The sequence below is a fragment of the Hippocampus comes genome, unplaced genomic scaffold (assembly GCF_001891065.2).
Source record: "Hippocampus comes isolate QL1 unplaced genomic scaffold, H_comes_QL1_v1.1 scaffold97, whole genome shotgun sequence".
Classification (NCBI taxonomy): domain Eukaryota; kingdom Metazoa; phylum Chordata; class Actinopteri; order Syngnathiformes; family Syngnathidae; genus Hippocampus; species Hippocampus comes.
In genome coordinates, this window is record NW_017806172.1 from 317,331 (window position 1) to 329,709 (window position 12,379).

Sequence of the window (12,379 nt, forward strand, 5' to 3'; positions counted from 1 at the left end):
GTATCGGTCATTTTTGAGCGAGCAATCCAGGGTAATATTTCTGAAGAGCGTATCGAAGCGTGATTGAGTTTAGGGGGAAAAGGTTTTTTTTTTTTTTATAATAAAAAAGGACTAATAAACACTGTCAATGTGACTATCATAATATTTTGTTAAGCATTAATTTGAACATAAACGTCGCATGTCATTTGTTCATTTCGTACCATAGCATCAACGACAAATTAATATTATAAAATTTATATATATATATATTCTCCGTACAATTGATTTCCAGATACCTCCTCCGACTCGTTATGTGTATTTACGGACTAACAAGAAACAAAATAATCGGTACCGTTAACTCCGGTACATTTGTTGCCATGTCAACTTGCTGCCACCTTGCGTCTACTCGGGGTATTGTCGGGTCTGCCTGAAGTCGCGCGATATGAGAACGAACGAGATCCCGCGCCTCCCTTTCTCGCGGAACTCTCAGCAAGATGGTAGGTTCGAACTCGCCGCTAAGCTGTTGTCGAAACAATCCAAATGCATCTGACCCCCTCCAACAACGTTGGGGACAAACGGATGTACCGTTCGATTGTTTGACGCCATGAACAACCCCCCAGTCTTAAATGGTCTTCGTTCATGTCGGCGAAATGTGTTTTACGTGACTGCCCGTGCTAGGCTAACTGCTAGCTTAGCTACGGTCCTTCGTAACGAGACCATGTCAAGTGTCTGCTTTGGGTTTAGTTCGGGGACTGTCTATACATTTCCGTCGTGCACTGATCAGTAAATGAAATTCCTACTGATAAACTTGATTGAGTGAATGTTAAATGTCGACGTTTCTCCTCTTCCAGGCGGATGCCGAGATCAAGAAGAAGCGGACCTTCAGGAAATTCACCTACAGGGGCGTTGATCTGGACCAGCTTCTGGACATGTCCTAGTAAGTTGGACGCCGCAAGAAGTTTTGAATGTTATGGTTTGTGCACCTTTGCCTTCTGGTCCCACGCTTGGCTGTATAATTTCCTCCCCGGAAAGGAAGTAACGGTACCTGGACTTGGAAGCGACTGACCTGACTGAGATATGTGAGGCTATGCTCGCTGGTCTCTTATTTACTTGCATTGCCATGGGGGAAATGTAGCGCTCGTGGTGGCTGCAAACGTGGCTCACATCATGTCAAGCAACAATTGGACAGATTGAATGATTCAAGAAATAAAAGAGGACAATGCCTTGCTTCAAGCTGTTTGTTGCCACACCGGTCAAAGTGTGCGGTCAAACTAAACATCAAACAACCACATAACTGCGTCATGAAAAATCAGGTGTGTTGATGCTGAAACACAATGTAAAACACCACAGACGAGTTAGCCAGACGAGCATCGGTTTTGCTCGACGGCTGTTATACCGTGAGCCTAATTGATTCATCTGCTGATAATGGCTCTTTAACAACTGCTTGACTATAGTTGTAACTTTTTTATGAAACATGCTATCCCATAACATTATGACAAAGACAATGATATTTTTGTTGATTATGCTCATAATCGAAAAGTTAAACCAAAGGCTATTGGACAAAGTGTTGAAAACAGCCAAATTCATATATTGATATATTCCATCTTTTTCCAAATTATTTGGCCGACGAATTGCTTTATTGGAATTATATTCGGGCAAATATCAGCATTAAAAAAAATCCCAACGGATACTTGAACATGCTCAGCATGAAATGTAGAGAGAAAACGTAACCATCCTGACTGGTATGCTAGCCGTTAGCAGCTGCTCACCTAATTCCACCACTGCCGATCGCAATTTGGATCCTTCTCTGCATCGTGATGTTGAACCTCACAACGAGCCTTGCCTGCCAGTTTGCACCTCGACGAGGATTTTCCAATGCGGTGCAGTTTGGCTGTTACAGAAGGAGCTTCAAAGGTTGTGGACAGGCGAGATTGATTAGGTTCTACAGATAATTTTCAAAAAATTGAATTGAAAATCGGTGGGGGGGGGGGGGGGGGACGGGTGTCTCTGGGATCAAAATGAACTAGAATGGAAACTCCCAAACTATTGTCAGACCGTTGACGCCACTCGCCCCCGCCTCTCTCTTTCCCCGCGCAGCGAGCAGTTGATGCAGCTGTACTGCGCCCGTCAGCGGAGGAGGCTGAACCGTGGCTTGCGCCGTAAGCAGCAGTCGCTCCTGAAGCGTCTGCGCAAGGCCAAGAAGGAAGCTCCGCCCATGGAGAAGCCCGAGGTGGTGAAGACCCACCTGAGGGACATGGTCATCTTGCCCGAGATGGTCGGCTCCATGGTTGGCGTCTACAACGGGAAGACCTTCAACCAGGTTGAGATCAAGGTGAGTGCTTCAATGCGGATGTCCGATTGAGTGGCGGTGAGCACGCCCGCCTCACGGTGCGGAGGTGCGGCGTTCGATTCTGTGGTCCCGGCCTTCCCGTGTGGAGTTTGCACCTTCTCCCTGTGCCTGTGTGGCTTTTCTCCGGGTACTCGTGGTTTCCTCCCACATTCCGAAATCACGCACGGCAGGTTCACGGAACACTCAAAATTGTTCCGAGGTGTGAGCGTGAACGCGGATGGTTGTTTGTCTGTGCGATGGGCTGCCGACCGGTTCGGGTCGTAGCGTAGCCCGCCTACTGCCCGAAGACAGCTGGGAGAGGCTCCGGCACACCCGCGACCCTCAATTAATGGAGGGGTGATTGTGTGGTCCTAATTCAATTTCAACCGCGCAAAGATGCCAGTTCCGAATGAAAGCGCAGGGATGTCTGCAGATGCCTGCCAAAACGTGCACGCTTTGTTGAAATTGTATTGTACGATTGTCCAATGTGGAAAAACGAGCATCTTTCCTAACTGCCCGTCCTTGACCTGAATGCATTTGTCATATTACTAAAGGAAGTGTTTTTGTCCCCACAGCCCGAGATGTGTGGCCACTACTTGGGCGAGTTCTCAATCACCTACAAGCCGGTCAAGCACGGTCGTCCTGGTATCGGAGCCACGCACTCTTCCCGTTTCATCCCTCTGAAGTAAAATGGCCGGATGCTTTGTATAAATAAAAACAAAAAACGTGTACTCCACCAAACCTGTCTGCTTGACTTCTTGATTCATGTTCCAAACGCTCATTGATTGCCTGCCTGCCTTGACGATTCCTCTTGAGGAATATTGGCCTTCTGAAAGCTACTTTGCGTTGTACTGGAGGTGTTCGCCTCAAAACTCACTTGTATTCTTTGGCATTTGACTCAGACTTGATCTTAGTTTGACTGTTTGGTGCTTTCTACCGTCCTTGTTACTTGTTTATTGCTTTCTTGTTGTATATATGATAGTTGCTCCATGTACTCAACTCAAATGTATTTCTCCAGCACTTTCAAACAGCCTTCGCTGCACACAAAGTGCTGTACACGGAGCATCGAACATACAACAGTAAAGCAAAGCAACAAATCAGTAACAAAGACGGTGGATGGGTCACGCTGAGTCAAATGGCAAAGAGTACAAATGAGTTTTGAGGCGGGTTTGAAAGATGGGCAGCGAGGAGGCTTGCCGAATATTCAGTGTACAGCAAGCACTTTGTATGCTGCGATGGCTGTTTGAAAGTGCTCGAGAAATACACTTGAGTTGAGTTCAACATGCACAAACTGAAGCTCTGCGTTATTGTCAGGTATCACTAATCTACGTAGCATGATAAACGTATTGGAATATTTACTTCATCCGACTAAGTTGCAATTTGTGCAAATATTCCTTCAATGTTTTTGGGTGCGTGCAAATACTTTTTGCGTTTTGTTTTTCTTTCTCCTTTTGAGCATTTTTGCTGCTGTAAATTGCGAATTTCTCCATTGTGCGACAAATAGTTTTTTGTTTTCTTCTAATTTCAAACTTTTTATTTGTCACTCAATATCGTTCAACTCCGAAAGATTGTAAACAGACGTTGTGAAGGTTGTTGCGCCACAGCAAAGTTGGAGTCACGAGCGGTTGAGTATAGCGAGGCCGATCTTGATGCGGCCATCGGCACGGTGCGTTCCTGAAAGTGTCCCGGGTATGTGCAGCACAATTGCGAGCAAAGGTTCCGGCCGCTTTCTGCTCTGAAAGCGAGCAACATTTTCGTGTGGCCGCTCCGGGCAATGGCCACAACCCTCAGCTGTGGCAAAATATTGACAAGCTAGGAAAGCCTCCTGCTCGAGAGAACAAACAGCGCGTAGTTTGGTAAGTGCTTCCGTTTATTTGGGTTGGTTGCATACGGGTAGTGCACGTTTTTTAAAAATGTAATTTGATTTTTTTTTTTACGCGAAGCCGAAACCGCTAGCGTTAGCTATCGGCCAGCTAGCTTGGAGCTAAATTAACGGTAGCAATCGTTAGCAAGATAGCTTCGGAGCGCAAATGACAGTCGACAACTATGATGTCAACACTTGAAGAAACGAGGATTGGTCCGCTCTCACCTCTGTCTGAAAAGCAAGTTCGGGTTTTGCCACCCGTTGCCAAATGAATCTTATCGTTGCGTGCGGCAAATGTTCAACACCGGTGCCCCCCCCCCCCCCATGTGTCACTAAATAAAAAAAACAGAAGAAAGATCTTTTATCGACAGCTTCTTCCCATCACCAGCGATATTGTTGCAATTGAGTTCCTCACCAAGTTGACACGGTGATGACATACACATTTCGTGTGATGTCAAGAATCAAAATGCGGACACTGACAATTACGAGGACTGTCGTTTGTTGTTCCCCTTTTCTGTCATTCCGAACACCGTATGTCAGTCACATTGCTTGCAAAGTGATGTGATCACAAGTTGTAAGCTAATAAGACTGCTGCGCACTGTACAAAGCTACTTGGAGGGACTCTCCTCACCTCCGAGCACAGTGATTCTGTGAATGTTCTTCATAACGATCAACATACAGTAGCATAGCTGCTTGTTCATCAAAAACGAGGTCCGGCTTTGATTTTTTTCTTCGGTGGGGTTCCGAGCCAGGGTTCTCAACCGTTGTCGCCACGGGACACGCATTTTCCACCCCACGTTTATAGGAGTTAAAGAAAACGTTTGATGTAAATACAAGCTCTTAAAAACGTATGTCCAGTACATTTGATTTTGAAATGATTCAAATGAGGTTGAAGCGCCTGCAAAAGCAAATTCTTAGCCGTGACGTTTGATAGACAGAGGCTGAGCCGCACCGCATTTGTTTGCAGCGTAAACTCGCGCCGAGAGCGCGCCGTAATTAACGCTTCCTGTCGCGTTATCAAGCTTTATCTCTTTGAACGCTGGGCGTGCGATAGTCCATTCGAAAGCGATGTTATCAAATCGTAGAATCGAATGTAGTGGAAGAATAAAATAGTTTGCACATTTGGTTGAGACATCCTTTTGCGCGTCACACTCTGAGGGCCACTGTCCTGGCGCAATCCTAAACACACTTCTTCTCCGGAGCCGAGAGTACATTTTTGCCCACACTGATCCCTGACCCAACTCCGATTATAAAGGAAGGAATGTGGAGAATTGCGCGGAGACCGTACGTTGCCTCGATCCGAGCCGAGGACAACTATTGCAGTCTCGCCCAAAAGTGAGCCCCATTTAAACATCGGTCTTCGCCGCAAGATTTGCGGCTTCCGCGCCGCGTGGCGAAGGGTTGACTTGGTTCCACTCGTTTTTGTTCAGAACATGTTCCGCGGACTCACGCGTCAAGAAACAAACAGGGACGTGCTATTTATAAAGCTCGACTTCATTTGGTTGTCGCGAACACCATTTGAGGAATGTCACCGCTGTAAATGCTGATGATACGTTGCAGGTTTCCAGAGGTGCGTTGACCGGTGAATGCATAGAGTCAAGAAGGCCAAGCTTTGCCAAACAGAAGAGGGTCTCTGGAAAAGGTATGGTTTTCCCTTTCGCCGGTGCTTCTGAAGATCGATGAACGCACTTGGCTTCGCGTAACGCGTGTCGTTGCAGTGGAACCTCCGAAGGCAAACGCTCCAAAAACGGCATCGTTTGCTATTCAGCCGAGTTTACCGTGAACGTCGGGGATGTTGGATGCTACTTTTTTGCAAACCGATACCAGCAGTCGTACTCGACTGCTGACGCTCACCGATACTGATCTCGAGTCACCGATACCGCTGGTACTTTTGAGCCGTACAATTTCTCTTGAATCGTTGACAAAACGATTTCATTGATTTCTGACAAAATTCGGCGCTTCGATTCAAAACAAAACGCACATCACTCACTCTGAATGGGGATTCGTTTGTAATAAGTACACATGAAAATCGACAACTCCCCGAGCTTTCATCTCACTTCAAAATCAATCGATGTGCAAAATAATACAGTACAGGTCCCACCGTTAAGCGTGCAGCATGACAATCTGAAGTTGGAAAAACGAGACGGCTGAAATATTCATCGCATTGTAAGTATTTCATTTTAGCTGCCACTGATGAATATAGATTGATTAAAAAACCAAAAATGTAAGCACCGCTTCAAAATAGGAAAACTAGCAACCAGATTCGAGGTAAGATAAACTGCAAGCATACAGAGGAAAAATGCGACACATACTCCTAATATGAAAACTATATCGAGGTCCATTCACGTTCAACAAAGTAGGCAGTTGTCGGTCCGATAAATATCGTGCGTCCCTCATGCATATCCTCGGAGAGAAATTGTCTCTTCAAAGGACAGATTCCGTGAGCCAGCCGTGCGTGCCCTTTACTGGCCAGTTGTAGACCGGCCACTAGGCGGCGCCAGTAACTGATATCGCTGACGAGTACCGGTGCTACTGGCAACCTTTTTAGGAGCGCTCACTTTTTCCAAAGGAGGCCGCTGTCGGCCGACTGGCGATACCTGGCGGCACTCCTCTCGCGTGCGGAGGAAATAGCTTTCACAAGTCTCTTTGTTTCTCGTGTCACGAAATAAGGGGGTGAACAAGGTGGGATTTTTCATAGTCCAAGCAGGCGCAAAGCACAAAAATTGCGGCGGTGATCAGTTTCCCCCCACAATCCCCCCCCCCCCAAAAAAAAAGGAGGCGGTGGTTCCACTGTGATTACAAAGAGAGGAAGTCAGTTCCAAGTGATCCCCGCACGTCACGTCACGTCGGTGGACGTTCAGCTGCGTTACAGTGAGGATGACGGCTGTGGACGGCCTCTCGGACAGCACGGAGGTGGTGGAGATGGAGGACGTGCCTTCTCAGTTCTTTGTGGAGAAGCACTCGTGGGAAGGCCTCCGCGACATCATCCATTGCAGCAGGAAGTATTCGGGCGCCATCGCCAACAAGGCGCCCCACGACTTCCAGTTTGTGCAGAAGAAGGACGAAAATGCACCCCATTCCCACCGCTTATACTACCTCGGTAGGTTTGGGACTTGCGCTTGCGCTTGCTCTCGCTTCCTTTTCCCCTCTTGACCTTCTCAACCCCCTGCGCGGCACAAATAGGCTCTCGGGTGACATTTCTTCCGGTTTTCGTTGAAGGTGTCCCTGCTGTCTTTTTCTCTCCGTTTGTCAGGAATGCCTTACGGAAGCAGAGAGAACTCTTTGCTCTACTCGGAAATCCCAAAGAAGATCCGCAAAGAGGCTCTCTTAGTCTTGTCGTGGAAACAAATGCTTGATCATTTCCAGGTGAATTGCCACGACACTCTTCCCGATCTGCCGCTGACACAAACAACAACATGCAATCGCGTGTGTTTCTTCAATAAATACTAAGGTTGAACTTGAATTCAAAATATACAGTCATGACATAATAGATCGGCTGCAACATTTTTGCCTTCAATTCAGTGGCTGTTGTGCTGCTCCTTCTGGTGTTCAGTAAGCCACAGTAAGATTCGTTGCTCTTTATAGCGGATAAAGAATATACGCCTGTGAATGATTTTTTTTTTTTTTTTTAATCTGATCTCTGCCTCCATGTGTGGGTTTGCATTCAAATATGCCTCACCAATGCAGTCATTCGCCCGTCTATGTCGTTTCCATCACACGTTAGCATGAAGTTTTAGTTTGACTGGGTAGGTCCGTCCATGCGTTTTTGTCAGGACGGGCCGAGAACAGCTGAACTTCATTTGGGCGGGGCCGGCGTGTGCCGACTCTCATTCAACACGGGGTTGAACGCACAGGGGTCCCAATGAGTTTGTCAATCGATATAAAGGCATTTCTCCACAACAGTTTGCACCGTTTAGCACCCGGTGAAGTCCCACCTCCACCTTGAGTCCCTCCGTCACACCTCCGGCACACCTCGGCGCCGTCTCGCAGTCATCATACACGTCCCGCGCCGCTCGAACGGACTTCTCCGCAGGCGAAATAAAGGAATTGTCCGTGTTAACCGCGCATCTCGGCTGTCGCTCGAAGGCGACGCCGCACCAAGGGGCCTACTCGCGAGAGGAAGAACTGCTGAGGGAGCGCAAGCGGCTGGGAGCCTTCGGAATCACCTCCTACGACTACCACGCGCCGACGGGCCTGTTCCTCTTCCAGGCGAGCAACAGCCTGTTTTACTGTCGCGACGGAGGCAACAACGGCTTCATTGTGAGTAGGCCGCCGGCGCGCGTTGCTCTTCCGCCCGGATGATATTCGGACGCGGGTGGAAGGATTTGAGGGGCGTGGCCACCATTGTCCGCTTCATGGTCGGCAAGTCTAGTCTCCGCGTTGCAAATGAACGTGACGGCGTTCAGCTTGATTTTTGCGCTCGTGCTAAAGTACGCGTATCGTTGTGTTCGTTTGGGGTTTTTCTTTCCTCGAGCTCATTCCAATCTCCCGCTTCCCTCCCCCCCCGCCTTCTGCTTTTAGCAGTCGGCTCCCGTCAAGCCCGTGGAGATCAAGACCCGGTGCTCGGGCACCCGCATGGATCCAAAGATCTGCCCGGGAAACCCCGACTTCATCGCCTTCGTGAACAATAACGACCTGTGGGTCGCTAACGTCAAGACCGGAGAGGAGAAGAGACTCACCTACTGTCACAAAGGTGCGTGAGGGGCTCCGATTGACTTCGCCTTCGTTGATGCTGTGGCTTCATTTGTCAGCCGACCGACGCTTCGCCGTTTATGGATGGATGGATGGATGGATTTCTTTCTCTCTTTTGATGATGGCTCCCGGAACACGTGGTTATGACAATTGGCTCTCATCCACAAACCAAGCTTGAGCTTGTGGGCCATCGTTTCAAAGGGCACTTTTTGGGCGCAAAAGGCAACACCGCGCAACTCCTTGTTCGTCTTTGGCTTTTGACTCAGCGTGAGACTCGATGTTGAGTTTGGCTCTTTTTGGGCTTTCTATTGTGTTGTTATTCGTTGACGGTTTTCTCCTTTGTCGTCCTGTGAATTCGTTTCTATACGGCACTTTTTCCAGAGCCCTCGAAAAGTACACTTGGGGTTGAGTTTGTCGATTCTCTTTTGATCACCTCGCGTTTATTTCCGTGTCCATCGCCACCCCAAGGATGTCATTTCCTTCTTTTCCGACTCTTGCAGGTGTGGACAATGTCAAAGAAGACCCCAAGTCAGCAGGCGTAGCAACGTTCGTCATCCAGGAAGAGTTTGACCGTTTTACCGGCTACTGGTGGAATCCCTCGGCAGAAGAAGGTCGGCGCGTACCGGCTCAGATTTTTCCGCAAGCCTTTTGACAACCGCTCCATCCAGAAGCTCGGATTATTTCCGACTCTCTTTCAAAGTCTCTTTCTCGCAAACGATTTGCTGCGCGTACACATGTCCGATGCGTGTTTGTTTTTTTCCCTCCAAGACTCGAGTGGGGGGAAAACGGTGTGTCTGCTGTACGAGGAGGTGGATGAGGCGGAAGTGGAAATTATTCACGTGCCGTCTCCGGCACTGGAAGAGCGCAAGGCGGACGCGTACAGATACCCGCGCACAGGTCGGTGCCGTCGTCCGCGCCGCCGCGCCGAGCCGCGTTCCGCGCCGCTTGACCGAACCTTTGACTCGGCCGTGTTTAGGGAGCAAAAATCCACGGGCCACCCTCAAACTAGCCGAGATCAAGACCGACCACCAAGGAAGAGTGAGTCGCGCTTTGACCGCTCGTGGTTCTTTCCTCTTGGATGTCGTCGTGGCCGCACACGCCTCACTCACAGTGGCCCATTGCGCGCGCGCGTGTGTCTGCAGATCGTGAGCGTGCAAGATAAAGAGCTGGCGGTCCCCTTCGCCTCCTTATTTCCTGGGACGGAATACATCGCCAGGGTGGGATGGACGACCGACGGCAAATAGTAGGTGGCGAGTCCGGCCGTCGGGTGCCGAACGTGGGCTCCCTCCGGCCGCGTGTCAAACAATCGCCGCCCAAGTTCCGTTGGCTCGTGAGAGGTCATCTCCAAGAACGCTTCCTTTTCAACGCCGAGACCGTTGCTACCGTCCTTTGATGTGCGCTGCCTTTGAATGAAATGCTTGCTCCGTTGCATTTTTTTCCCCCAAATTCCTTTATTTCGTGTGTCCGATGGCCCAACGTTACAGTGACTATTTAGCTTGCGGAGAATTTGTTTGCTCTTCCTCCCCAAAGGTGCTATTTGGTATAAAGTGCTCTATTTCTACCCGGGTGCATCTCGACCAATGAGAGTGTCGTGAAAAACAAACCATTCGGGTCAAAAGTGAAACTCGTACAGAGTCGCGACACGCGGATTGAAATCTGGCATGAATTTAGTCTTGGATGATGATCGCTTCCACCTGACCAAACCCTCCAATAATCAAATGCACTTCATAGAATTGAGCTCGGAATTGGAACCCCCCAAAAAAATCCCCAAACAAACGTTGTGGTTGGCAACTACGAGTTTCATCGTTTGAAGTCAGCCACTGATAGAAATGAAGCAGCATGTCGATACGCCGCCGATTGGAAATGCAAGCGTTTGGCTCACCGGCGCAATGACCGGATTGAATTCAAAGAAAGCCTTCGCCGATCAACAAGTCCCCCGATTGCGTCTGCGCCTCCCTCCTAGCGGCTGGGCGGTTTTACTGGACCGCAGTCAGAGGAAACTGCAGCTGGTCCTGCTGCCTCCATCCCTCTTCATCCCCGTCACGGACGACCCGGCTCAGAGGCGGGCCGGCCTGGAGGGCGTCCCCGTCGACGCGCGGCCGTACGTCATCTACGAGGAGACCACCCGCGTCTGGATTAACGTACGTCCTTCCCGTCTTTGGACCTCCGTGCGCCGCCTTGACCTTTTCCTTTTGTCTTTCTTGAACCCCGGACAAAAGTCGCATCCGCAAAGAGATGATTGCGCTCATCGGAGCGGCGGCGATCGAATATTCTCAGCGTTCGTCCCGCTCATCCATCGAGTCGTCGGACGGATTGATTTTGCGTGGCGAAACGGCAAAAGCGTGATCGTTGGGGTCGTCGTCGTCTCGACTTTTTCCCCCCTCTCTAATAGCAGTGAGTTATTTGCGGAATCATTTTCGACCTGATGGCAGCAACGTGACAAGTTTTCCCAAAAGGTCAAGTTGCCGAGTCTGCTTGGAATGGCCGCAGCACGACGCCTTACCAATTTGGAAAATCGAAAGATGGCTTCTGCAGAAAGGGAGGTTGTGGGGGGAGGGCAACAGTTTGGTGTGCTATCACCTGCAGATCATCTGCTCAACAGTACAAGTGAATTCTTTGTCAGCATGTGGCCTTGAGCCTTCCCTTTGGTCTGCTGCACGGGGAAGCGCTTCTGACCTGCCAAGTCCCAGTGAAAAAAGTCTCCCACTCCACACCCCCAAATTACTCGCGACGCTTTTCCGACGGCGTCAGACGTCTTAGAAGCGGGACATACTGTAAATAGCGCAAATGGAAAAGGGCAAGGGTCCGAATCAATTGTTTTGGTTTTTGTTTTTTGGAGGGGGGGAGGCATTTGAAGTGCTCGTTCCGTGTCTGATTTGATGTGGTTTTGGGAAATCCCCCAAAGAGGGCGGCCGCTCGTCACGTTTCTATGGAGCGTTTGTGCTTCTTTTTCCAGGTCCACGACATATTTTATCAATTGACTCCAACGTCAGACGAAGAGTTTACTTTCATTTGGATCAACGAGTCCAAAACGGGTTTCAGTCATCTGTATAAAATCACCTCCCTGTTACAACCCGGCTGCTGCAAGTGGACGGACGATTACCGGCACGCGGAAGGTAAGGTCGTTGACCCCCCCAGCCCACCGCCGCCGGCCACTTTTATTTGATGTGATGTGATTTTTTATTTCCGGTTCCATTTTGGAAAGGCCCCGCAGCGTGGTGATTTTTTTGTTTATCTTTCCAACAGGCCAATTTAAATGCGCAATCAAGGAGGAAGTGGCTTTGACGAGCGGGGAATGGGAAGTGCTCGCCAGACACGGCTCGAAGGTAAGACGACGCCACACGCCAAGACAATTGACGGCCCCTCGCCCCGACTTCCCCCGAAAAGAAGGCTGGGCGACGGGCGCGCGGTGGCCTTTCCGGTTGTGAGCGCGAGCCTCTTCTGCCCCCCCCCGTTAGATCTGGGTGAATGAGCTGACCAAGTCGGGGAATTTCCAAGGCACCAAAGCAACTCAC

General features: G+C 49.5%; 2 protein-coding genes across 5 annotated transcripts in view; both read left to right on the plus strand.

Annotated features, from left to right (window-relative positions):
- The first annotated feature begins 391 nt into the window (after window positions 1-391).
- Window positions 392-3,049, plus strand: rps15 (ribosomal protein S15). Its single transcript, XM_019896332.1, has 4 exons — window positions 392-476; window positions 831-916; window positions 2,077-2,311; window positions 2,884-3,049. Exons 1-4 carry the CDS (start codon window positions 474-476, stop codon window positions 2,995-2,997), a joined length of 438 nt encoding a protein of 145 aa, XP_019751891.1. The 5' UTR covers window positions 392-473; the 3' UTR covers window positions 2,998-3,049.
- A 985-nt stretch (window positions 3,050-4,034) lies between these two features.
- Window positions 4,035-12,379, plus strand: part of LOC109531824 (dipeptidyl peptidase 9) — a 19,573-nt gene continuing 11,228 nt past the window's right edge. For 3 of the 4 annotated variants that reach the window (XM_019896326.1, XM_019896323.1, XM_019896325.1), the window contains exons 1-13: window positions 4,036-4,164; window positions 5,733-5,814; window positions 7,034-7,272; window positions 7,426-7,538; window positions 8,259-8,432; window positions 8,694-8,865; window positions 9,365-9,475; window positions 9,633-9,761; window positions 9,841-9,902; window positions 10,007-10,107; window positions 10,828-11,005; window positions 11,821-11,980; window positions 12,111-12,190. In XM_019896326.1, the coding sequence (XP_019751885.1) occupies window positions 5,759-5,814; window positions 7,034-7,272; window positions 7,426-7,538; window positions 8,259-8,432; window positions 8,694-8,865; window positions 9,365-9,475; window positions 9,633-9,761; window positions 9,841-9,902; window positions 10,007-10,107; window positions 10,828-11,005; window positions 11,821-11,980; window positions 12,111-12,190 (1,575 nt within the window). In that variant the 5' untranslated portion in view covers window positions 4,036-4,164; window positions 5,733-5,758. Of the gene's footprint in view, window positions 4,165-5,732; window positions 5,815-7,033; window positions 7,273-7,425; window positions 7,539-8,258; window positions 8,433-8,693; window positions 8,866-9,364; window positions 9,476-9,632; window positions 9,762-9,840; window positions 9,903-10,006; window positions 10,108-10,827; window positions 11,006-11,820; window positions 11,981-12,110; window positions 12,191-12,379 lie in introns of all 4 variants that reach the window. The other variant, XM_019896324.1, reaches the window with a different exon arrangement.